Source organism: Podarcis bocagei, assembly GCF_964188305.1.
Source record: "Podarcis bocagei genome assembly, chromosome: 9".
NCBI classification, from domain to species: Eukaryota; Metazoa; Chordata; class Lepidosauria; order Squamata; family Lacertidae; genus Podarcis; species Podarcis bocagei.
Window position 1 is genome coordinate 78,142,162 of NC_138134.1, and position 26,656 is coordinate 78,168,817.

Consider the following 26,656-nt stretch of genomic DNA (forward strand, 5'->3'; position numbering starts at 1 on the left):
CCTCTTGAAGTTGGCTCAAATGTACAGTGGCCATCAACTGAGTTAAGTAACCAATTAGACTCTGCTGTCCTGAATCAGACCTTTACAAGGTGTGAATAGCTTGGTCTGTGTTGAGGACTAGCACCCCAGGAATCTAGCCGGGGACCTCTCCTGCCACATCTTGCATGATTGAAGACTGGAAGTGGTTGTGGTTGCTTCAATCGGTCCTGTATACCCAGCCAAGGAGAACTGATATTTTAATTCTTCATTGTCAGGGAATGAACTGAACAGGAAGACTCAGAAGTGTCCACTCAGTCTGTTTGGCTCCTCTCAGAAGAGGAGGGAGAGTGGGAAGGTTTCCCCCCTTGTCTCCAACAGTTTCAAGAGGAGAAGAAAACAGAGCTGAATTATAGCTGAAGGAAGAAATGCCTAGTTATGAGATGTTGGAGGAGGGGGGAGAGAGAGAGCAGACTGCAGAGATCTCCCTGGAAAGTTTGGGAGATCCTCCTTCTCCAAGGGCTTGTAGGTCCCTACACATTCAAGAACAAAGAATGCGAAGGAGTATGACTCCTGGGACTTCCTGTACACTTTCAGGATGTTGGAGGGGATGGAAGCCAAAAGAAAGTTAGAAAACCATTAGTCGAGGTTGAAGGAATTCTCAGGCTGTGCTGTGATAGCCAAAGGTTTGTTCTGTTGTATAAGATGGGATGTTATGTTTGGAAAATATGTGTAAAAACCAATAAAAATTATATTAAAAAAGAAGAATGAACTGATCCTGTATTTTTTTTCCCAAGGTCATGGTGTCTTTTAATAACAGGACAGAAGGAGCCTGGTTTCATTCTCTCTTTTTCTTTCTTGGTTTTCTCTCTCCAGTCATACCTCACGTTACGTTTGCTTCAGGTTGAGCATTTTCAGGTTGCATCCCGCGCAACCCGGAAGTACCGGAAAGGGTTATTTCCGGGTTTCACAACTCACGTGTGCGCAGACGTGCAAAATGATGTCACGTGTGTGCGCAGAAGCGGTGAATCGTGACCCACGCGTGTGCAGACGCGGGTTTCATTCTTTTCAGGTTGTGAACGGGCCTCCGGAACGGATCCCATTCGCAACCATAGGTATCACTGTACTTTGGTTCTGTGTGCTTTTTCTCTCATTTGAGTGGTGATTTGTATGTGGAACCGCTGCTTTCCCCCCTGGACATCACTTCCACCATTGACATCCCTGTAATGTCCTGAAAAATCCAGATGTACAGTATGGATTTCAAACTAGATGCTTATATTGCCTTCAGTGTTGAAGCATTTTTACTCAGCTATCACTTCACTGAGGCTTCCTCTGGATCATTTGGAGCAAGACCACAACACACAGGGCAGTTGACAATATAGACTCTCAGTCTTTTAACTAGAATATGCCCTCCTTCTCTGGATACTCATGGGGGATTACATTATTTCCACAGCTTTTTTGCTTCCCTCAACTCCCTTTTGTAGGCTTTCTCTTTTCGTTGCTGCGATTCCTTCTCACTACCACTGTTGTCTGAGACAAAGTGAGAAGCAGGTGAACAAGCATGCAAGTTTCAACAGTGAAGATAAGGAGGCATAGGAGTCCTCTATATGGGGCCATGGGGGCCCAGGCACCCATAAATTTTCAAAGAAGGGGCCACCCCCAAAAAAAGTTCTACACCGCCGTGCACCCACGCTGCAGGGAGTCTGCATGACATGTCAGTAAGCCAACATCACATGCAAACGTCACAGTGATGTTGTGCAGCCCCAGGCCCGATCTGTCACCTGAGCAAGAAGACTTTTGTCAGTGCCCCCCTCCACTGGGTGACGGAGCCCTCAGCAGTTGCCCAGCCATGCTGGTCCTTGATGCTGGTCCAGGGAGTGATCACTTTGGGATCCACTTGCCTGTGGCAGTTCTTGCTCACCACAGTTGGAACTAGAATAAGCCTAGATAGTCCTTTCCCCGAGGCAGCCTCTCTCCTCTCTGCAACTGTAGATGCCATTGCTTGGCATTTCCCCTCTGCTCTCCCTGGTGCAGCCAGTGAGGAACCTGTGACTGCAACTGCTATTCAGTCCTCCTTGCTGTTGTGTCCGGCTCACGCAGCTACTACTGCCTGAATTCATAAGGAATTTTAATAATAATAATAATAATTCCATAAGATAGCTTTCCTAGGTATATGCTCTGTGTGGAATCTTGATTGGCTGCTTGTCGTGCCCAATCAGGAAGAAACAGAACCTGAACAAGAAGAGTTCTGGAATGTTCTGCATCAAAGGGCTAGGTGGTTGAGCCGCTGAAGGAACTGCAGGAACAAACAGAGAGGCAAAGAGAAGAAGAACTGACTGAGGCACAACAATATCCCAGCAGTATCCCACGGTATCACAGTGAATGTTATAAATGTTATTCATATGAAACTACTTTATGCCCACTGCATCAGTTCGTTGGGTATCTTGGCCAGCTAGTACGATTTCAGCAGCTTCCTTAGATCTCAAGCAAGAAGAAGTCCTTTACCAGCTCTATTGGGTCTTATCCTGCAGAGCATCTGGTCTGTCATTTAGGTGTCACTCACAAAGTTTCAGTTCTCCTGTTCTGCTGGGAGAGATGTAATCTCATAGAGGTACCCTGGTGGCAGTAAAAATTTTGCTTAAATACTGAGGGTGGGGGGCAGGATGTTGTTGTTGTTTAATCGTTTAGTCGTGTCCGACTCTTCGTGACCCCATGGACCAGAGCACGCCAGGCACTCCTGTCTTCCACTTCCTCCTGCAGTTTGGTCAAACTCATGCTGGTAGCTTCAAGAACATTGTCCAACCATCTCGTCCTCTGTCATCCCCTTCTCCTTGTGCCCTCCATCTTTCCCAACACCAGGGTCTTTTCCAGGGAGTCTTCTCTTCTCACGAGGTGGCCAAAGTCTTGGAGTCTCAGCTTCAGGATCTGTCCTTCCAGTGAGCACTCAGGGCTGATTTCCTTCAGAATGGAGAGGTTTGATCTTCTTGCAGTCCATGGGACTCTCAAGAGTCTCCTCCAGCACCATAATTCAAAAGAATCAGTTCTTCAGCAATCAGCCTTCTTTATAGTCCAGCTCTCACTTCCATACATCACTACTGGGAAAACCATAGCTTTAACTATACGGACCTTTGTTGGCAAGGTGATATTGTCTTTAAATTCTATTTTTCCTTACTATTTTAAGAGTTCGCTCCACTACATTGTCACGTGAAGGAACCCAAGATGAAATACCACTTAAAATGAGGAGGTAAAATGGCAGCCAAGGAAAAGTCCCCATCAATGAAGCAATGTAAGCACTTTCCACTTTTATTTATGCTCACTCCTTTTCCAGCTGCTCATTAACTACTACATTCTTAATTAAAAGCTGTGTTAACGGTCTACATTATATGGTTCTGAACATAGGATGACGTGAGGAGCCAATCCGAATGAGCAGTTAAAATGGCAGGAGGTCTGACATTCGCAGAAGGCAAGTTGTTTCTGTTTGTATTTTCTCTTCAGAGGAACCCAGGACAACAGGACCCACACTCTCCTCTTGGGAGTGAGGCCCAAATATGTCCCTTCTGCCCCTCTGACTCCTCCTTCCTTCTATCCTCCTTCCTTCCTTTTGTCTTGGGAGTGTGATATCAAGGAGGGGGGGCAGAAGGTTATGTCTTGGTTACTGTACGTTTCCGATCACAATTCAAAGTCTTGGTGCTGATCTTTAAAGCCCTAAATGGCCTCGGTCCAGTATACCTGAAGGAGCATCTCCACCCCCATCATTCTGCCCGGACACCGAGGTCCAGTGCCGAGGGCCTTCTGGTGGTTCCCTCACTGCGAGAAGCCAAGTTACTGGGATCCAGGCAGAGGGCCTTCTCGATAGTGGCACCCATCCTGTGGAATGCCCTCCCACCAGATGTCAAAGAGAAAAACAACTACCAGACTTTTAGAAGACATCTGAAGGCAGCCCTGTTTAGGGAAGCTTTTAATGTTTAATAGACTATTGTATTTTAGTGTTCTGTTGGAAGCTGCCCAGAGTGACTGGGGAAACCACTCCTGCCCCACCTTTCTGCTTTCAGGATGCGAACCACCTGGCAGAGTATTTTGAAGGTCATTAGAACCCTGCTGGATCAAACCAAAGGCCTATCTAGTTCAGCATTCTGTTCTCACAGTGCCCAGCCAAGTGCCTAATTTTATGGTTCTTGTGAGGTTATCCCACAGCCATAGGATTTTGCGGACATTCCTTTCCATGAACTCCTTGTTGCATCTGCAGGAACTTTAGCCGCTGTCCTTCCTTTGCAGTAAAAGGGATAAAAAGGGTTAGCTCAGGGGATGGTGGAATAGAACAAGTTTTTTAAAAAATAAAAAAATAAAAATATCACTGAGACTTTGGATTTTCTTGATCCAAAAAATTTCCCCTTCTTCCAACGCCCCCGCTCTCCAACTATATCAATGGGAGGTTTGTTGTTGTTGTTGTTGTTTTAAAAAATGCCTATGGGAGGAGAGGAGGAGAAGAGCAGACAGGTCCCATTTTCTGCCCTGCCATCATGACGCCCGCAGAAATTTGGATTTGGTTGCTCTTCCACCAAACCAGTAGGATTGAACATTTTGCATGGTGAGTTCCCGCCCCGCCCCAGTGGAAATAACGACACATGACACAATTATTTAGGTTAATGGGCTAAAAATGGCCACAACTTTATTGGTTACAGGTGATGAGTCGTATTGGTATTGGGTTAGACCAGGGGTCTGCAACCCGTGGCTCCGGAGCCGCATGTGGCTCTTTTACACCTTTGCCATGGCTCCGGGCGGATACTAGCGAGGGGAGGAGGCGCATTGTGCACCCCGACACTCCCCACTGTGGTGGGTGCTGTACTGGCTGTGACGTCGCATGGGGGCGGTGCATGCGTTAGTCCTGACGTCACCTTCCCGCCCGCTGTCAGATCGCGGCTCTGGAGATATATTTGTTTTAAATGTCGCAATGGTTTTGCGGCTCCCAGTTTTTTTCCCCTTCGGAAACGGGTCCAAGTGGCTCTTTTTGTCTTAAAGGTTGCAGACCCCTGGGTTAGAGATTTGTCCTAACTGACTATCCGGCTTCAGCCTGTTTGCTTGAAGACCGGGAGTCCTGCTGATGCACATCAACTAGGAACTCCCCTGGGGTCACCGCTCAGGGGCGTGCCTTAGGCCCTCACCTCCATAGGCTTCGGACAGGGCCATGCCTCCCGGAATCCTTTACCGGACTACCCTTCAATATGCGGGGCAGGTGATGGTGCTTCGTCCACATAACAATACCCATACCAATGCCTAACCGCCAATGCCAGGGAAGTTGTGACGATTTGCTACGAGGTAGGCGAAAACCAAGTGGCTTAAGGGAAAAAGCATAAGACTATACATATCTAGAGCAGAAGCTTTATTACGGTAGTTCAGTAGTAAGAACCCTCAAGATCCTAACCAAGAAAAAGCTAAGGAACTAGGACCTGGGAGACCAGGGTTCAGATACTCACTTGGCCATTAAACTCATTGGGTGACACGGGACTAGTCACTGCTTCTCAGCCTGACCTACTGTAGCACCCTGCTTGTGGTTAACGCTTAGCTGGAATGAAATATTCAACGCAGCAATAGAGAAATTAAAATAATTATTTATTTGTCAGACAAATAAATGAGAGGCACAGTGGTATATGGTTACCAAGCTCTGGCCTGGCCTCCTGCCATTATGGCCAGCACTTATATTCCCTCAGCCCAGTCCCCTTGCTCCTCCTTTGGCTGCCTCTGTCCACTCAGCCTGGTTGAAATTCCTATTGGCTGATTGCTAGAACCAATCATAAAAGATACACCCATTTCCTATTACCTTTTATGGGAGACAAAGAGCTATATTTCCTTCTATTTATAAATGGCAAACAAGTAGCCATTAACCTCGACAAGGCACCTTAATTACCAGATAACCTTTGGCCCCTACTGCCCTTTTCACTGCAAACCAGATGGTTTTTAATTTCATTTTAAACAGAGGCCCGACAACCATATGTCAGGAGTGCTCTGATGGTGTTTCCTGCCCGGCAGGGGGGTCAGACTCAATGGCCCCTGTGGTCTCTTCCAACTCCACGATTCTATGATTCTATGAAATAAGAATCTAACATAAGAATCTAACATTTCTTACTTTCTAAATCCTTTGCATAATTACATTTAAGCCAATATATTTAATACATTAACATATATAGATTTTTAGAAGGAAAGGGCCTTTTCAAAGAGAAGGAATTTAATAAAAACAGTAGTTTCCAGAATCAACTTCAGAGAGAAGCCTCTTCGGTTTTCCCAGGCAGCTGCTGTTCTCATTAGCTCTTGCCCCCCTTTCTTTTAACCTTATGAAGATGTGGCTTGAGTCTTCTGTTAAACAATAAAACTTCTTAATTGTGTCTTTGCAGCTTGATTATATTCTGTAATTTGTATGGTCAGTGTGACCTTTTGCTCCTAGCCTGTAATTTTTACAACCCTGAGGCACTGCTTAAACAGGGGCCCTTAAACAGGAAGATAAACAGCTGCCAGAGTATTCAGCTGGTTTCTGCCTGGCATGAGAGAATGAGAGGTACAAACATTTACAAATATATTTTTAAGCTCATTTTAAAAATGCAGATCTTCATCAGATGCCTCACTACCTCACAGGGTTGTTTTGGGGATCAAATGAGGAGGGGCGAGAACCATGTATGCCACCTTGAGCTCATTGGAGGGAAAAGTGGGGTTAAAATAAAATAAACCACTTTAGGAAACAGGAAATCCATGCAACAAAAAGAGGTCACCATGCAGTCTATACACTTGTATCCAACCCACTGTATTTCTGGTCATATTGATCAGATCACTCACTATCAGAAGTCTCTCCCCCACCCCTTGCAATATTTAGGAAGTAGTCTGTTATGTATGTACATTACTTAGTGTTGTGTAATTGCTTTATATTTATTTTAATGCAGATTTTAAAGAGAAGTTGTTATTTTACAGTGCCACAGGATGCAGCTAAAGAAAGAGCTTCCAAGTCCCAGTTTAGTTCCAGAACTAATATGGAATCAAAAAGTAACATAGGGTCCCGATCCAACGTGGGGTCTAGATCCAATGTGGGTTCCAGATCAAAAATAGGAATGAGAAAGCGACAGCAATATATGGCAGGTATGTACACTGCACACCTAGCAGTGGTTCATCTCCACCCCCATCGTTCAGCCCGGACACTGAGGTCCAGTGCTGAGGGCCTTCTGGCGATTCCCTCATTGCGAGAAGTGAAGTTACAGGGAACCAGACAGAGGGCCTTCTCGGTGGTGGCACCCACCCTGTGGAAAGCCCTCCCACCAGATATCAAAGAGATAAACAAGTACCTGACATTCAGAAGACATCTGAAGGCAGCCCTGTTTAGGGAAGCTTTTAATATTTAATGCTGTATTGTTTTTAACACTCAATTGGGAGCCGCCCAGAGTGGCTGGGGAGGCACAGAAAGGGGAGAAGCACAGAAAGGGGAGGTTTTCTGTTCCTGTCTGGGGCCATGATGGCAGCTCTCCCATTCTTGGGAGAGACTCAGACAGAGGGAAGATGGGTTATGTGAGGCTGTAAAACCTCCTGAAAATCCCTGAGGTGATTTCAGGAAACAGGGTACCCGTGGCCATCTGTGTACCCTCTCCTGCCACCAAAGAAGCTGGGTCTTGAACTCCCCGTCACAGAGGCTGCCTCCATAGAACACAATGGCAAGAGGCAGAGCGCCTTTGAAATTTGGAACATTGGACTAAAATTAAAGGCACCTCCAGTCCATGACAGTGTGTGTCATGACATCACAATGTGGGCGGGCCCAGGTCAGCGCCCCTGAAATGTGTTGTGGGAGGTGTGGTTATTGGTTAGGTTCTTGTTTTGATTATGTATTTTGTCTTTTTTATACTACATTTTCTATGTTGTGAACTATCCGGAGATAAAGGACAGTATACAATTTTATTTTATTTTTAAGCGTTGGTCCGAAACATATAGAGAACATCAGGTTGGCAAAGGTCGCTGTAGTAGAACGCTTTCCCCAGGGAGTCTCGTCTGGCACCTTCATTATATATATTTAGGAGCCAGGTGAAAATGTTCCTCTTCAACCAGACCTTTGTCTGATTAATTTTCTTTGTACTTTTAAATGCGCTTGGGGGAGGGGGGAGGCTACGGCTTTGATTTGCTCTTGTTCTTGTTTTAATTATGTATTTTGGACTTTTATTTTTATTTTTATGTTATGAACCATCCGGAGACCTACAGATAAAATTAAATAAATAAATAGTGACGGTGATAAATTCCTTTATAGAAATATACTCTTCTACTTAGGAACTACTGTCAACCCAAATGTTTCACATTTTAAATTAGTTTTGTTACCTGGCTTCAAGAACTTTAATTAACTTCATCCGTTTATTTGCATTTTCTTGACTCAGTTGATACTACTGCTAATACAAATTAACTGGTTGTTCCCAGACTTCTGCTGCAGGGAAGCAGCCACATATGATGTCAGGTGTGGAGAATGTAGGCATGCTTTGGGGAAAATATAGATTATTTAAGACAGATACATTTCGAAAACGCCCCTGATGATGTATGGATTCATTCAAATGTTTTGTTTCTTAAAGGATTTGTTTTTGTTTAGTCGTTTAGTCGTGTCTGACTCTTCGTGACCCCCTGGATCAGAGCATGCCAGGCCCTCCTGTCTTCCACTGCCTCCCGCAGTTTGGTCAAACTCATGCTGGTAGCTTCAAGAACACTGTCCAACCATTATATAGTTATAAGCATTATATAGTTGTATATATGCAAATGATAGTATATATAAGCAAGTACGGCAACACACACACACAAAAGGACCAAGCTATATTACTAACTGAAGCAAAAGTCTTACGTTGGCTCACTGTAGTTAAAGCCAAATTTTCTTTCTTTTTTGTCTTTCAAGGGAAGCTAGCTGCTTTTCAATCTCCTGTTGGTACATTTATTACCATAATGATGTGCCTGATCCTTTTTTTCGCCACCATTGGAGCTGTTGCTTTTTGTAAGTTCAATTCCTTTTGCAGAGAAAAGCCTTTAGTATTATCCTGACTTGGTTTATTTCGTTGTGAATATTGATTGATAAAACTATCAATCTAGCCTCTTCTAAGACCTTTTACATCCTCTTAATTTCAAAGAGTGAGCTAAGGGTGTGGTTAAATCTTGCCTGTTGAAATAAACACCGCTGAAATCTTGTCCCTAGACACTTTAGATCAGAGGTTTTCAGCCACAGCTCCCTTGACCAACTACACTCTTTCTGCAGCTCCTCTGTGGGGCTCAGGAGCCCAGTTAGGTCACCCCTTGCCTGCACAGCTGGCAGCCCCTCACCCCTTTTCAAACACCCTCCCTTTAGGAGTATTCCCTCCTCCCCTTCTCCCCAGCCAGCATGGTGTACTGCAACCTTTAAGACAAAAAGAGCCGCTTGGACCCGTTTCTGAAGGAAAAAAAACTGGGAGCCACAAAACCATTGCGACATTTAAAACAAATATATCTTCGGAGCCGCGATCTGACAGCGGGCGGGAAGGTGACGTCGGGGCGGTGCGTGACTAACGCACGTACCGCCCCCATGCGACGTCACAGCCAGTACAGCGCCCGCCACAGTGGAGAGTGTTGGGGCGCACAATACGCCTCCTCCCCTCACTAGTATCCACCCCGGAGCCGCGGCAAAGGTGTAAAAGAGCCACATGCGGCTCCGGAGCCGCAGGTTGCAGACCCCTGGTGTAGTGGTTAAGAGCAGTGGACTCGTAATCTGGTGAACCAGGTTTGCTTCCCCGCTCCTCCACCTGCAGCTACTGGGCGACCTTGGGCTAGTCACACTTATGTGAAGTCTCTCAGCCCCACTCACCTCACATAGTGTTTGTTGTGGGGGAGGAAGGGAAAGGAGATTGTGAGTCGCTTTGAGACTCCTTAAGGGGAGTGAAAGGCAAGATATCAAGTGCAAACTCTTCTTCTTCTATATCAAGTCCAAACTCTTCATCTTCTTTTCTCCTTGGGAGTCCTCTGGGCAGCCGCTGCTGCTGCCCTTGGTCTCTGAGCTGCCCCCCCCCCTTGCCCCAAAGAGAGGTGCCTCCTCTAAATGCCCCACAGGGGCCTGGGAAGCTGCTTCTTCTTCTTTGGCGCTCACTCATAGTCGAGTAAGATTGTCTTCCATTAGCACAGTCTTAACAGTGAGTCCATAAGTGACTGTGGAGGCCAATTCTGGATCCACGCATCCTTCCACAGTGGGGACATAGGTTTCCAGGCAGGAGTTGATCATGGTGAGGGTTTGGCAAATGTGCCTTCCTCTTAGCCCGTTTCTCCCTTTCTTCCTGAGTTCAAGCATCTACCAAGTCCATGACACCTTTGGTAAAGACTGTTCTCCAATTGAAGCTCTCACAGGCCAGTATTGCCCAATTGTCAGTGTTTATATAATCTTTTTTTAGATTTGGCTTTGAGAAAGTCTTTAAACCTCTTTCACTGTCCACCAGCATTATGCTTTCCATTTTTAAGTTTGGAATAGAGTAGTTGCTTTGGAAGACAAAAGATGGCATCAGGGGGGGGGGAAGGAAAGAGGGAAAGAGGCCAGTGCTGCCCATGGCAGCCCTGACCATCATTCAAGGCACTCCAGAGTGCCACAGCACACTGGTTGAAAACCACTGCTTTAGATACTTCATAAGCCAACCTAGCTTTTGGGCTTCGGAAACTCACCTGTACAGAGTGAAAATGTGGGTCCATTGAGCTCAGCATTGTTGGAACCAGAGAGAGCTCACCTTGTTTTTTAGGCTCCAAGCAAAAGAGAGGCAGTTTTGATTAATACAAATTGTGTAGTGAAGACCTTTTTACTTGTCCAGACCGTGTAAATTTAATGCAATTTTTGCTGGAATGCTGCCCGCTCTTCTAGTCTGAAGATCTGGTTGTGAAGTGACTGCTTTCTCTGGTGTTGAAAAGAGGCTCAGGGATAAGGCACAGGGAATATTGATTCAGTATCAGCCCTGGTAATCCCAAGGTAGGAGTGCAGCCACACTGGAACACCATCTCTTTCCCTCTTTTCTAGATCATGAGCGATCGAAAAAAATAGTCTCCCTACGAACAGCAGTTTCGAAGATTAGGGAGTTTATGATCAAAAAGCAACCATCCCTCAAACGCAAGAATGGTAAGCAATGAGTTGTTTGGTGTCCGTCTGTCTTGGGACACAATGGAAGAGTGAAGTCAAATTGTTGGAAGGTTACAGCACGTGCTGTGGCTGTAGAGACCGATACAGGAGAGATGTGTTTCTCTGTAGCTGGGGCAGATGAAGGCGTCCGGTTGTACTACTGTAGAGGCACCATGGCACTGCTTCTCTCTGCACTCCTCCCAGCACTCATTCCTCCTCTGGTCATTGCTACGGATGCACAACCTGTCTCCAGCAGTGCAGTCGTCTGCAAGGGATTCCCACATGGTGGGGCTTCATGTCACATCTTTGTAGTGCAGATTTGGTATGCCAATAGGCCTGGTGCCTGAAGCCAGCTCCATATAGAGTACACCTTTGGGTATCCAAGAAGGCAATGGATTAGAGTTAGTAAATTCAGAACCCACCACACCCAGGGTTATTCTTCTGCAACAGAACTTATTTCCAGTCTTGTGTCAGCAAGGAGCATAGTGGATGGGTTGTGGTGGGACTGGGTTAGGCACAGTATCCATGTGCAACATGATGCCCACAATGGCACCCATAACCCCCTTCCCCAGAAAGAGGGGCAGCTGTTCCCCCAGCAGTTGCTCATAGGACTAGAACTTTTGCAGATACCACAACTTTGGTCAGTAGTTTAGATAGCCAAATCTTTCCCACCTTATGACATAAGTATTTTGGCATGGGCTCAGTAAAAAGCAAAAGTATACACTCGGGGATTCCATTTGGGTGGAAGTTTGAGCTGCTTTTCTGTCCTTGGCGATGTGAGCCAGGATTGCTCCTACATGAGTACTGTATTAGAATTCTGCTCTTCTTACATCAGGTAGAATATGACAAGCCACCAGAATCTGGGAAATGGCTTTCTAATATATCTGTATAGCTGTTGAGATACAACTGCCTTGAATTGTTTGCATCCTTTAGATTCTGTAATACTTAAAGCAGCTCAGAAGTTGGCAGAAGAATTGCTTATATGGGATGCCAAAGCACGTGAAGTACAAGCTGGAATTGGTAAGTTATTCTGAAACAGCGATGCTTAAATTTCATAGTATGGAAAGAACCCACCTTGAGACTACACTTATTGAGATTCCCTCATCTGCATATTTCTTGAAGGTACAGTTTCAACTAAACTGTCAATCAGTCTCAAATACCCCCCTCCTAGAAAAGGTGTATGGAGGGGGGTCCGTTGTGTTGGTTTGCAAGGTTTCAAGTTACACTCTTCACAAAGACTTATCCAGCCTGTGAATGTCCTGGGAAACTCTTCTTTCCCACAGATAGGCGCATCATGTGATGTCAACAATCTGGCTGGCTGCAGCTGTGATGTTTCCATATACTGACATCCTCCCCCATATGAATCACCGTTAGCTGTGGACAAAGCTTGATCCAGAGAAGAAAACAAACAGTTGTTATATATATAACAATCTCCTGTTGTTTCAGTTCCACCCTTGGAACTACCCGCCACTGGTTTCACCAATGTAACTCTCTGGTTGTCTGTTTTCCAAGGAACGAGTGCATCTGCATTACCTTGGTTAGGGAATGTAGTGTTACGTTTAGCAACTCCCTGTTGTGTTATTGTCTCTGACTTAGACATACCCTTAACCTGGCTTGAGTTGTCAACAATAGTAATACATGCAGCAGCTGAACTAGCAAACTCTTGAGAATACCTCTTTGGTGGTACGCCCTTTGTGATTCTCTCAGACCTGCGTATGAGGTGCTGATCCTCTTTGCTGACTGGTTCAGTCTCAGGACTTTTTGGAGAACCAGTTCCAATAGTAAACAGTGGTTCATCCTTAACCTGTGAAGATCTAGCCATTGTGTGTGAACCTCTCTCAATAACTGTGTCAACAGAACTCTCTGAGCTTTCTGTGTCACTTTCAGTATCACTATAATCAGAATAATCAAATTCATCATCCGAATCATCAGCAGTGGGAAATGTGTGAAAAATTACTCTCTCCTGTCCAGGAGCACTTTCTACAAATTTTGTGAGAATCACCTGACCAGATTCAGACAAAATTACTCTGTAGAGACCCTTTTCATAACCCACAAAAATGCCTCTGGCATTCTTCACCCCATCTGGAGTTTCCGTCCTGATTTGAGATCCAAAAACCTTAAAATGTGAGACAGAAGGTTTCCTGTGGAACAGCTTCTCAAAAGGAGAACTTTCCATACCTTTCGAAACCTTTCTCACCCAAGAGTAACAAAAACAAGATAAAGATTCAGCCCAAAACTCATGTGGCAAGTGTGAACTCAGCAATTGTGCCTTCATGCCATTTTGCAACTCCTTGTTCACTTTTACAGGGACGGTTTTGTTCCATGCAGCTTCAGAAACAGCAACCTTGTGCTCTATCCCTTGCTTCTCCAGGAAATCCTGGAAATCCTGTGAAAGAAAAATTGGCTTTTCATCTGTGAAAAGAAAATCAATATTAGCATCATGAATACTCTTAACCTTATCACAAAACTCCTTAAACCTTTCTAAGGTTTCTCTGGGACTCTGCAACATGTAAATCCATACATATTGAGAAAAATGATCAACAAATACAAGATAGTATTTTGCATTGCCTCTAGATGGTGCTAAAGGACCAATTACATCAGCATACACGCACTGAAAAACACTGCTAATCTTTGTTGCCTTTCCTCTCGAGTCTTCTTTCGAGATACCTGCAAGAGAAAGCATTTTAGATTCACATGCTGTGCACATTTTATAATCATTTTCATCAAATGTCAACAGATACAGTCCATCTTTCTCTCTGGCAGAAAGATACAGCTCTCCATCTTTGTAGATTTTGCAGCTTTCCTCATCATAGGATAACACCAGTTTCTTCTTAGTTATTTGAGAAACACTCAGCAAATTGTACTTTAAATCTGGAACAAAATAAACATTGTTTATAGTCAAGTTCAGGCTTTCTAGATACACAGTTCCGATCCCGGTTGCTTCCATTTCCTGACCATTGGCCAGTTTCACAGTGAAGCATTGCTTCTTAAACCTAGAAAACAGTTCTCGACGTGACGTCATGTGTTGCATCACTCCTGTGTCTACAATAAATGAGTTCTCCACGAATGATGTGACTTTTAGGGACATCAAAGCCATATCTGGTTTTGCCTGGGACTGGGTACGACCTTTGTTTGAGGCCTCAGGCTTTACAGAGCTCCCTCTAGCTCCTTTCTCCTGATGTGGTGTCTCCTGACGAACAGCGTTCAGAGCTACAGCTTTCTCCTCTGTAGCAATTGTAGTAGGGGTGCTTGATTTCTGAGCTTCACTCCCCCCCATCAGCAACAGCCATTGCAGCAAAAACAGGATCATCATCAGCAACAGCATCATCAGCAACAGTCCCTTCACTTCCCTGTTGTGGCTCAAAGCTCCTCCCAGCTTTCAATGAGCTCTCAATAATTTGGCTAGCTTCATCTTGGCTCTCCCCCTTTGGCGCAACCAAGTCTCGGTCCTTGCTTCCCACCCCAGCTTCACAAGCTTTGCGGAGTGACTCCCAAGCGACCCTTGGTTCTTGTGCACCCTTTAGGACTGGCTCAAGATAAGCGTCCACATTTTCCGCCAAAATTCTCAGGACACGCTGCTTCAATTTACTTTGAATTGCAGCCTTCTCCCCCTTTGCTTGTACAGCAACAGGCTGTGGGGTCTGGACTATGTCCCACAATTGCTCTCCCACCAGCAAGAATTCCATTGCAAAAGACCATTCTAGCCAGTTTTGGCTATTCAGTTTCTGAGAGAACAGAGCCATCTTTGATCCCAAGCTGCAGCTTCAGCTACAAACTGGAAAATCCAAAAATCTATTGGGCTGTTTACAAGCTGCTTGCACTTGGCAGTCAGCCCAGCTGCCTGGAATTTTCCCTTTCCGAGAATCTGTAAACAATAAGCCTTCGCTGCAATCCAACAGCTATCAGCAAGCTGCGCTCTGCTTGGAAAGTCCCCTTTCCAACAGTTTGTTTACAACAAGCGTCGCTGGAAAAAAAACTCAGCCTTGCTTTCGCTTTTGAAGCTTCTTTTCTCTCTATGCTCTTTAAGCTAACCAGCCCATAAATTTAGCTCAAAAAGTACTCACGACCTGTCGCTTAGCAACGGAACTTCTTATCAGCTCTGGAATGCGAAGTATTTGGCCTCTCTCTGCTCGGTTTTATCCAAAACAGGAGCTTTTTTCTCAGTGAACCAAAGACTTTTCAATTCGCGTTCACCATCCAGCCATAAATCAGCATCGCAGAGGTCCGTGGATCACTGCTTATCAGCAAAAAAAGTCTCCCATCTGGTGCTCAGCTGTCTTGTTGTTGCAACCATCGGGCTCTGCTACCACTTGTCGTTTTGCAAGCCTCCTCCACAGAGGCTGGCCCCTCTCACTGTCCTCGGAGCTTGCTTACCGGTAACCTCCTCTGGCTGATATCCAGACAGACCAGGGAGATTTTGATAGGCGACATTTTCCCAAGCGTGGGTAAAATGCACAACCCCTCCCTCCTGCTTCCGCAGGGGAAAGAAAATAAGTCAGAAATCTATTTACATGATATTTATTTCTGACATTCCAGCACTACAGAAAAACACGTCCTTTCAGTTCTGTTCTTCTAGCAAGTCTGACAAACTTCCTGAACATGCGCACACAGAAGGGTTCAAGTTACACTCTTCACAAAGACTTATCCAGCCTGTGAACGTCCTGGGAAACTCTTCTTTCCCACAGATAGGCGCATCATGTGATGTCAACAATCTGGCTGTCTGCAGCGGTGATGTTTCCATATACTGACACGTTGTACCCCCACTCAGACATCTGCACTGGCTGCCACTCTGTTACTGTGGAAAATTCAAGGTTTAACTATTAGTATACAAAGCCCTCAACACTTTGGGACCAGGTTACTTGAAGCATCACTTCACCTCATATGTTCTCTCTTGCCTGCTTAAGTCTTTGGAACTGACATTTATACAAGTGTCACATAATGTTTGTTCTTCACTTGCAAGAACTGATCCTTCAATCTGGCAGCCTGTACAAGTGGAACTCTCTGCTCATTGATACTAGACAGGCACCTCTCCTGTGTTGTTTTCTATGCCTATGAAAAACAGTTTTGTTTAGGCAAGTTGTGCAATTTTATTATGTATTGGGGTTTTTTATTTTAAAAATTGTGGTTTTATCTATATTTTGATAATTTGAATATGCCTGCTATTTATAAAATCTGTTTTATGTGCTATTTTAATGAATATTGTGTACTATTTGTATGTAAAACACTTAGAGACATTTTTGATTGAGCAATGTATTAATCTTGTTACATAAATAAATGAGAAAAATGATTGCAAATCTACTGATGAAGGCAAAGATGGAAATGGAAATAAATAAATGACACTTCATTTAAATAAGTGTATTTGTTATCAGAACAAACATTTCAGAAAGTCAGATCTCCTGTAATTTGCATAAATTATGCTGGAGTATAATGAAGAATAACCTCCCCCAACCCTATTTTCCTTCCCTATTCCTGCCTTGATTTAAAGATGAGATTCATGCAAAAATGCAGTTAAAGTGGATCCACCACAAAGGGGCCCTCTATTTCCTTGAAAACAATGAAAGGACGTGGGAAGGTGCAAGAGACTTTTGTGAAGATGAAAAAGCCATGTTGATTTGTATTGAAACTCAAGCTGAGGAGGTGAGTAGAACGCTGAAATGCATTAAAACCAAGGGACCATCTTCTGAGATGGTACAGTCTCAAGCCTGGATAAATGTATGTTGATTGGTTGAAGAGTGTGGGAGGAGATTATGAGCTGCTGTGTGAGGTGAGAGCTCACAACATGGGACATAAAGTCTCCTTCATAGGAGTCTACACTACCCAAGATAGAGATGAGGTGAAGCCCATGGGTGTCTGAAGACTGACTCTCTGATCCAAACTACATCATCTGCAGCAAGGTGATGGGCAAAGCCTTGAGGGTGATGACATTTTCTATTACAGTGGTACCTCGGGTTACATACGCTTCAGGTTGCAGACTCCTCTAACCCAGAAATAGTACCTCGGGTTAAGAACTTTGCTTCAGGATGAGAACAGAAATCATGCTCCGGTGGCACGGCAGCAGTGGGAGGCCCCATTAGCTAAAGTGGTGCTTCAGGTTAAGAACAGTTTCGGGTTAAGAACGGACCTCCGGAACGAATTAAGTACTTAACCCTGTTAGTATCTTCGCTCACAGGCAGAGGTACCTGGCCTCCCCCGAGGCAGATGAGCGAGATACTGTGTTTACCTTCCGTCTGCAACTGCCGGCAGGCTAGGTAAACAAACCCGGCGATTCTTCTCATTAGACGTGAGAAAGAACACACCCTCTGCTTCTCTGATTCTCTCTCCCTCCCTGCATTCCCCCAGGGAGGGGAAATGAGACAGACAGGAGTCCTTTTTACATGTTTTATTCCTGTCACTCAGCAGTACATAGAAATGTGACTGCACCCTTCAGACTCCATCAGAAGAGACTCAACTCCTCCCCTGTACTTCCAGCACAGGTCACATGACACTCTGAGCTAACATCCGGTGCTCACTACAGAGAATAGGCTCCACCTTTTCTCCAACAGTACATCTGCAAAACACAACATCCTGTTTTGCATTCCAGCCATCTGGAGCTGGCTTTTGCATTGGTGCTTTTTCCCAACATCCTCCCCCAAAAGCATCAATTGGCAAAACATGATCCAGAGAAGAAAACAAACAGTTGTTATACATATAACAGTCCCCTGTTGTATCAGTTCCACCCTTGGAACTCCCCACCACTGGTTTCACCAGTGTACCTCTCTGGTTGTTTGGCTTCCAAGGAATGAGTGCTTCTGCATTACCTTGGCTTGCTACTCTCTGTTGTGTCTTTGTCTCTGACTTAGACACTGCTTCAATCTGCTTTGAGTTGTTAACAATAGCAACACATGCAACAGCTAAGTTAGCAAACTCTTTTGAGTATCTCTTTGGTGGTACACCCTTTGTAACTCTCTCAGACCTGCGTACGAGGTTCTGATCCTCTGTGCTCACTGGTTCAACCTCTGGACTTTGTTGAGAACCAGTAGCAATGGCTAACTGTGGTTCTTCCTTCACCTGTGAAGGTCTATCCATTGTGTGAGATTTTCTCTCAATGACTGTTACAACTGAACTCTCTGAGCTATCACTGTCATCGTCAGTACCACTGTAATCTGTGACATCTGAAAAATCATCATCATCATCATCTGAATCGTTTCCTGTGGGAAATGTGTGTTCTACAACTCGCTCTTGCTCTGGAGCACTCTCTAGAAACTTTGTGAGAATCACCTGACCAGATTCAGACAAAATTACTCTGTAGAGACCCTTTTCATATCCCACAAAAATGCCTCTGGCATTCTTTACTCCACCTGGAGCTTCTGTTCTCACATGAGACCCGAAAACCTTAAAATAGGCAACAGAAGGTTTTCTATTGAACAGCTTCTCAAAAGGAGAACATCCCAACTCTGTTGAGACCTTTCTCAGCCACACATGAAGATAGGACGCTAGCGATTCGGCCCAATATTCATGTGGCAAATGTGAACTCAGCAATTGCGCATTCATCCCTTTTTGCAATTCTTTGTTCACCCTAACACAGACCCCCCTGTTCCACGCTTCGGTCGAAACAGCAATTTTGTAGTCTATCCCTTTCCCATCCAGGAACTTCTGAAACTTCTGTAACAGAAAAACTTGCTTCTCATCTGTGAAAAGACAATCAATGTTAGCATCATGCATATTTTTAACCTTGTCACAAAACTCCTGAAACTTTTCTAAAGTTTCTTGCGGTTTCTCCATCATATAAACCCAAGAATAATTAGTGAAACAATCCACACACAAAAGGTAATATTTTGCACTGCCCCTAGATGGTTCTAGAGGACCAATCACATCAGCATACACCCGCTGAAATGCTCTGTTGACCTTCTTGATCACCTTCCTGGTGCTCACACTGGTCACACCTGCAAAAGAGATTTCGTTAGAATCAGAAGAATTACATTTCATGTAATCACTTTGATCAAAAGTCAACAAATACAGTACATCTTTCTCTCTGGCAGTAAGAAACAGTTCTCAATCTTTGTAGATCTTGCAGCTTTTAGCATCATAGGACAGTTTCAGTCCTTTCTTTGCAATCTGCGACACACTCAGCAGATTAAATCTCAGTTCTGGAACCAGGTAAACATCGCTTATAGTCAAGTTCAGACTCTCAAGATACACAGTCCCAATTCCAGTCGCTTCCAGCTCTTGACCGTTGGCCTGTTTCACAGTGAAGCTTTGCTTCTTCAACGTCGAAAACAGTTGTCTGTGCGGGCATAAATGTTTTGTACATCCAGTGTCGATTATAAAGGCGTTCCCAACATCTGGCGTGGTTCCTTTCGCCATCATAGCCTTTGCAGGTTTCACCTGGCACTTGGAACGGCTTTTGCCTGACGCCTCAGGCTTCGTAGAGCTGTTTTTTGCTCCTTTTGACTGTCGCAGCTTCTTACAGTTTCGCTGTAGATGCCCAGTCTGTCCACAATTGTAGCATCGGACAGCACTCAATGCTACTCCATGCTCTCCAGTAGATTCAGCAGTGGGGGAATTAGAACTCTGTTCTTCCCTCCCCCTGTCCTTCACTTCCAGTGCAGCAAGTCTGTCGTGTTCATTCAGGACCACAGCAGACACTCTTTCCGTGGTTAGCTGCGCGGCCGGTAGGGAACCAAGCTGACTGGCAACAACCTTGTAGGTGCGATTAAGGCTGTTTATCATCATGAAGCAAAATACTTCCTCCTGTAGACGGAAATTGCGTTCCACCATCTGTTGACGCAGAAACTTCATCTCTGTCAGGTGCGCTTGAACAACTCCATCAGGCGCAAGTCTCAGATTGGTTAACTTCTCAAAATACAGCAACGCTGAAGAACCAGCATCTCTCTGATGCGTTGTATGCAGCGTGTCCCAAACCTCTTTCGCATGTTCTAAATGCTGGATATGCACAAGCTGCTGATCTGAGACACACAGAATTATAGCAGTCCTGGCCCTCACGTTCCGTGATTCCCAACCTCTGGTTGGTGCTGCAGGGATGGGGTTTTCAATTACATCAAAAAGCCTCTGATTCTGCAGCAGGGCCTTCATCTTTACAGACCAAGATGAATAATTGTCATTGGATAAGGGAGGTGGGTAAGGCAACGCTCCCTTCTTGGCATCCATCTTGAAGCCAAGCCTCTAGCTCACACTTTCAAGCAAGCTGTAAAATCCAACAGTCGTTTCCTGCCTTCTCTAGCAGGCAAACTGCAAGTTGTTTACGCTCTTTGACACCTGGCAGCTAAACGCTGGCTGCTATGGAAAGTCCCTTTCCAAGAGCACGTAAACTTGTAGCCAAAACACTCCGTGGTTTTGTTTCGCTTTCCCAGGCTCACAATCCAGCTGCGTAGCCAGTAACTTTCCACTACCGTTACTTAGCAAGAGTGCATTCAGGACTTCTTATCTTAACCACAGGAATTTGTGGAATGCAGGCTGAGCTTCGAAGCTGCAGGCCTCTTCTCCCGGAGCTTTTGTTTTCTTTGAAACGCAGCTCCGTGAACCAGTGAATTAATCAAACTGCGTTCACACTTTTAGCCCGAAATGCAGCAGCATACCTTGAACTCCGTTGCTTTGGGAAACACCTCTTCTTTCCATCAGCCGTCTGTTGAGCCTCTGGCTTCTCTCAGACGCTTGCCTTCTCCCTTGGAGCAGAGGAGGACAATCCACCAGCCTCTCATGCAGATGTCCGATGAATCGCAACCATCCTCTGCTACCATATGTTAGTATCTTCGCTCACAGGCAGAGGTACCTGGCCTCCCCCGAGGCAGATGAGCGAGATACTGTGTTTACCTTCTGTCTGCAACTGCCGGCAGGCTAGGTAAACAAACCCGGCGATTCTTCTCATTAGATGTGAGAAAGAACACACCCTCTGCTTCTCTGATTCTCTCTCCCTCCCTGCATTCCCCCAGAATGCCCTTTCAATTCGGTATTCATTCCCTGCCTCTTTGCAAACTCAAGCCGATTTAGAAACTGCTGTGAGGAGAGTTGAAAGAGGCAGAAGGAAATGAATGGCAGTGATTGCAGAGATACCTATTCTGAATAAATTTGTTTCTGATGGTTCTGTTAACTAATAAATGAAACAAATGGATCCAAACTACAAGAAAGAAGATTCCACCTAAACATTAGGAAGAACTTCCTGACAGTAAGAGCTGTTCAACAGTGGAATTTGCTGCCAAGGAGTGTGGTGGAGTCTCCTTCTTTGGAGGTCTTTAAGCAGAGGCTTGACAACCATATGTCAGGAGTGCTCTGATGGTGTTTCCTGCTTGGCAGGGGGTTGGACTCGATGGCCCTTGTGGTCTCTTCCAACTCTATGATTCTATGATTCTATGAAATTGGCCTTGCGTATTTTTATTTTTTTAGGTCGTTGCACAAGTGGTGTGTATAGCCTGTTCAGACATTTACATGAATATACGAGGGGGGAGCCTGTCTCTGATGCAACTTTCTCCCTTTCCATGCATTTTTCACTCCTGCAGAATGTCTGGAAGGTGCTATTGTGTTCCTAGGTAAAATATGCAGTATGAAAGGATTTGCAAAAACGATTCTGACCCCTCATTCCTAGGAAATACTTTCTGATCTCTTTGTAGGAATTCATAGAGAAACAAGTCTTTCCTACATACAAAGACCATTGGGTTGGAGTCTATAATACTGGGGGATGGAAATGTATTGATGACCAGGCACCTAAAAGCACGTGAGTCTCTGAACAAAATTATATTGTAGCACCCTTTCCTTCTCTGCACTCACATTCTGCAGTCTTCCAAATGAGCCCAGTGTGGGTGGTGTCGCCTTGATCCCCTTCCTCTCCTGACCTCTGCTTCCCAGGGTTTTTTGGGGGGATGCCAAGCAATGTCTTTGGCTTCACTTTATGAAATACATGTGGTTGGCTTTTTACTGTAGTATTATTCAGTGCTTGGACGCAGGTGGCACTGTGGGTTAAACCACTGAGCCTAGGAATTACTGATCAGAAGGTCGGCGGTTCGAATCCCCTCGATGGGGTGAGCTCCCATTGCTCGGTCCCTGCTCCTGCCCACCTAGCACATCAAAGTGCAAGTAGATAAATAGGTACCACTCCAGCGGGAAGGTAAATGGCATTTCCGTGTGCTGCTCTGGTTCGCCAGAAGCGGCTTAGTCATGCTGGCCACATGACCCAGAAGCTGTACGCTGGCTCCCTCGGCCAATAAAGTGAGATGAGCTTCGCAACCCTAGAGTCGTCCATGACTGGACCTAATTTTATTGTATTGCATTCTGTTGTATTGTCAAAAAAATTGATATATATAAAGGTCCTTTTAACCTGTTTAGGTGTTTAGCATATATGAGATCCAGTACACTCTTGGAAGGCACAAGTAGACCTCAGACAACCAACGCTGGATTTTCTCTATAGCATTGCTTTATTGATTAACAAACATGACAAGACAGGGAACATGCACTCAATCACACACACATCCATACATTTCCCATACTCACCACTCTACACTGGATTGATCAGACCCAGTAAGAGTCGCGAGTGACTGGACGAAACTGTCAATGTCTGGCACACAACTGAGGCTGGAGGGCTTTGCAATTTATACACAATGTTGTCTATCTGATGCTTGGCAATTGCTGATGCTTACACAACTCCTTACTCCTTGTTGTTGGCATGTTTTTGGCATCTCACATCCTTGTCCTTGGCATCATTTCACAATTCTTATCTGATCTGAATATTGTGTAAAGTTGTATAGCCCACCTCCAAGCCTCCTTGGGCGTACTGTTCCTGGCACACGCTGTTTTTGCCAAAACATTATGATGTTTTCCACATTCCATGAGCTCTTATACAAAACTGTTCGTGATCAGTTCACTGACAGTTCAAAGACATTGCATCCATTTTGTGGTGTTCTTCAGCGATCTTTTTGGCCCATGCAAACCATACCATTTGCTATACAGTGGTGCCCCGCAAGACGAATGCCTCGCAAGATGAAAAACTCGCTAGACGAAAGAGTTTTCCGTTTTTTGAGTCGTTCCGCAAGACGAATTTCCCTATGGGCTTGCTTCGCAAGATGAAACGTCTTGCGAGTTCTTGCGAGTTTGATTCCTTTTTCTTAAAGCCGCTAAGCCACTAAGCCGTTAATAGCCGCTAAGCCACTAATAGCCGCTAAGCCGCTAAGCCGCTAATAGCCGTGCTTCGCAAGACGAAAAAAACCGCAAGACGAAGAGACTCGCGGAATGGATTAATTTCGTCTTGCGAGGCACCACTGTATATTAGAAGAAGAAGAAGAAGAAGAAGAAGAAGAAGAAGAAGAAGAAGAAGAAGAAGAAGAAGAAGAATAGGAGGCCCCATTAGCTAAAGTGGTACCTCAGGTTAAGAACAGTTTCAGGTTTAGAACGGACCTCCAGAACAAATTAAGTTCTTAACCCGAGGTACCACTGTAAAAGCAATGAATGTCACTCAAAACTCATGTCACTCATGATTTCATGGTCTTTTAGTGTCCATTTATGACTTTTTCGACTGATAAGGCAATTAGGTCCCTACCACATTCACACAAACAACTATAATGCAATGCATTTTGCTGATGGGACTGTTTTCATCTCACTTGAGGAGGAGGGAATAGGGGGAAGATTCTATTGATCCTTTTTCCTCAGTTGTAACTGCAATGTACAGTATAGACATGTTAAGAAGCCTTTATCATCTATCTATCTATCTATCTATCTATCTATATCTATCTATCCATCCATCTATCCATCTATCTATCTATCATCTATCTATCATCTATCTATCTATCTATCTATCTATCTATCTATCTATCTATCATCTATCTATCTGTCTGTCTATCTATATCTATCCTGCTCCCCCCATTTTCCTAGAATAGGTGTTAAACTAACTCACCTGTAATTTGCTTGATAGGGATGGAGAACAGTAGGAATGATTTCCCCCTGCTGGCCGTGACAGACTGTGTCTTGAACTCTTCAGCTGCTCTACTGGGGGAAGAGTCATCCATTCTCCAGAACAACCCTGCCTATGGTCTACAACAGTTAGGGTCTTTTTTGAAAAATTCATCTTCCTTGAATTTGTGAAGTTTTTTCACCTTCCTTCTTCTGAATTTTGCTTTGTTCACTGCCTATTTCTGTTCTATTACTGTTATCTTTCACGGCGCAGGTTTTCTTCCCCAGCCTTAATTTCAGCACTGTCTCCCACTTTGATTTCCCTTTACTGTTCTCTCTGCTCCCTGGGGTCTTCATCTTCTCCCTCCTCCATCCCATCTCCACCACAGAGACAGGAATGTTTTGGCTTTGCTTTCACCTGGCTGGGCATGGGTGGTTTGTTAGTGGCTTTTTCTGAGATTGGACTTTGGTATACCTCATGTCTCTTAGCGTGCAGCTGCTAATTTGAGTGTTTTTATGCCTGGTCTTCCCTTTGACAGGTCTCCCCTTTGAGCCCTAGTTTACCTGCCCTTTTAACATTTTGATGTTTAGGGCTGTGTTGCTGGTGGCAATCACTTTAGCACAAAGAGTTTCAGAGTAGGAGGCCTAGTCTTCAGACCTCCAAGTCTGCATTTTTTATCAAGGTAGCCACCTCAGCTACCTGTAATGGTAATTTTCCCATTGTGGATATTTGTAGGGTGGCAACATGGGCTTCTCCATGAAGCTTTGTAAAGCACTATAAAATAGGCTCAGGGACGCGGGTGGCACTGTGGTCTAAACCACTGAGCCTCTTGGGCTTGCCGATCAGAAGGTTGGTGGTTTGAATCCCCACGATGGGTTGAGCTCCCATTGCTCGGTCCCAGCTCCTGCCAACCTAGCAGTTCGAAATCACACCAGTGCAAGTAGAAAAATAGGTACCGCTCCGGTGGGAAGGTAAACAGTGTTTCTGTGCACTGCTCTGGTTTCACCAGAAGTGGCTTAGTCATGCTGGCCGCATGACCCAGAAAAACTGTCTGCGGACAAGCACCGGCTCCCTCAGCCTGTAAAGCGAGATGAGCACCGCAATACCAGAGTCGTCTGCGACTGGACTTAACTATCAGGAGTCCTTTATCTTTAACTTTTATAAAATAGGCTCACTTTCATCTGCTGATGCAGTATTTGAGGAGAAGGCCCTCCAGAGAGCCTTGCCACAATAGGTGGATGCCAAGGAAGGCCTCCTTGGACTGAGGAACACAACCCTGGTGTTTGCCTACCAGAAGTGTCTTCCATCCTTATGAGGCAAAAATGGAAATTTTACTAATCATTAATTTCTATTTGATGAAAGGATGAGGACATTCTGCAGACCTCTCCTTCCTCTGTGTCCTGTCCCCCCCCCCAGCAGGTTTTCATGGCTTAGGGCTTCTGTGTCAGTGCCTTACAGCTTTCAAAAGTTGTTTAGAATATTAGTGTCTTGTCTTGCCTTGTTTGCCTTTCCACCTCAAATGTTTTCAGGGCTGTTTCCTCTTTCCTCTGTGTCTCTCAGCACTCTTTCTTTGAAGTTACACCTCTGAATGGACAGATTCCGTTTTTCAAGTTGTGGTCTTTTGGGGTTGAGGAGTTTGCCTTTGCTTTGCCAGTTGAGAGGGACGGCAACATGATTCTCCTTGCCTACCAGAGAGGAGCTGAAGAACTCAAGACCCTGTCTGTCACGGCCAGGAGGAATCGTCATCGGCACCAGGAAAGTCCTCTGTTCGTTTCATCAGATAGGGATTTGCAGTATGTAAAAATTCCATTTTTCGAAGTTCCCCTGTTGATTCCATTTAAGAAATTGTTGCTGCGTTGGCTCCTTTCCAGTCTGCAGGTACGGAAGGTGATTTTAGGCTAGGAGAGAGCAGACATCCAGTCCAAATTGACTACTGATTAGTGCTGCCATTTGTTTTTAGATTCTGGAAGACTGGTATGCCAAGCCTGACCGTGCCAAATCCCTGTGTCTATATAATAGGTTTCTGCCGGGATCCAAGAGGCTGTTGGGAAGACACCAACTGCAGGGTCCGAAAACGGAGCATATGTAAGAAGAAGCCTGATAAAAGATGGTACACATGAAGCCCTTGAAACTGGATTCCACAATCTCTCCACTAAAACAAAGACAAAGCATCGATCCCTCCTTTAAAGAGTCAACTATCCAGGTTGTGGAATTAGAACATTTATGAGCTCAAGTCAAAAGCACTTTGTCAAATCTGGTTCCTCCATGCTGGAAAAAAGACACTTTATTTTGCAACCACAAAGACTTGGACCTCCAATAAAATAAAGTGTGGAAGAGTTCAGTCATAGCCTGCTTCAAGTTGCAATAAATTAATTTGGTAAATCTACCATGGCTTTGCATCATCCTTGGACAAGGCACGGGTCAAAGATCCCCATCTTGGAGGTACTCAAACTACTTTGGAATCTGAGGTGAAGTTGACTGGCTCTATGGCTCCAGAGCCTTGGGAGGGATTCTAAGGTGATTTATAAATTAAAACAAAACAAGGTAGCGAGTACTGGTTGTCCCACACCCTTTAAAAATAAGATATTATTGTGTTCTAATTGAATGTTACAAAAATAAACATTGCTTATTAGATTCTTTGAAGAAGGTGAAGGAATTAATCATTCCGATTGAGAATTTTTGCA

General features: G+C 44.8%; 1 protein-coding gene across 3 annotated transcripts; it reads left to right on the forward strand.

The window, feature by feature from the left end:
- The first annotated feature begins 2,221 nt into the window (after positions 1-2,221).
- Positions 2,222-26,358, forward strand: LOC308594313 (uncharacterized protein). Of its 3 annotated transcripts, none has more exons than XM_081207367.1 (10): positions 2,222-2,346; positions 3,158-3,262; positions 3,376-3,439; positions 6,934-7,098; positions 8,876-8,971; positions 11,000-11,098; positions 12,032-12,118; positions 16,584-16,735; positions 21,703-21,806; positions 25,933-26,358. In XM_081207367.1, exons 3-10 carry the CDS (start codon positions 3,412-3,414, stop codon positions 26,090-26,092), a joined length of 891 nt encoding a protein of 296 aa, XP_081063493.1. In that variant the 5' UTR covers positions 2,222-2,346; positions 3,158-3,262; positions 3,376-3,411; the 3' UTR covers positions 26,093-26,358. The 3 variants fall into 3 exon arrangements, with proteins under 3 accessions (XP_081063493.1, XP_081063495.1, XP_081063494.1); XM_081207369.1 differs by having other exon boundaries at positions 25,992-26,358; XM_081207368.1 differs by having other exon boundaries at positions 2,248-2,336.
- Positions 26,359-26,656: the final 298 nt, after the last annotated feature.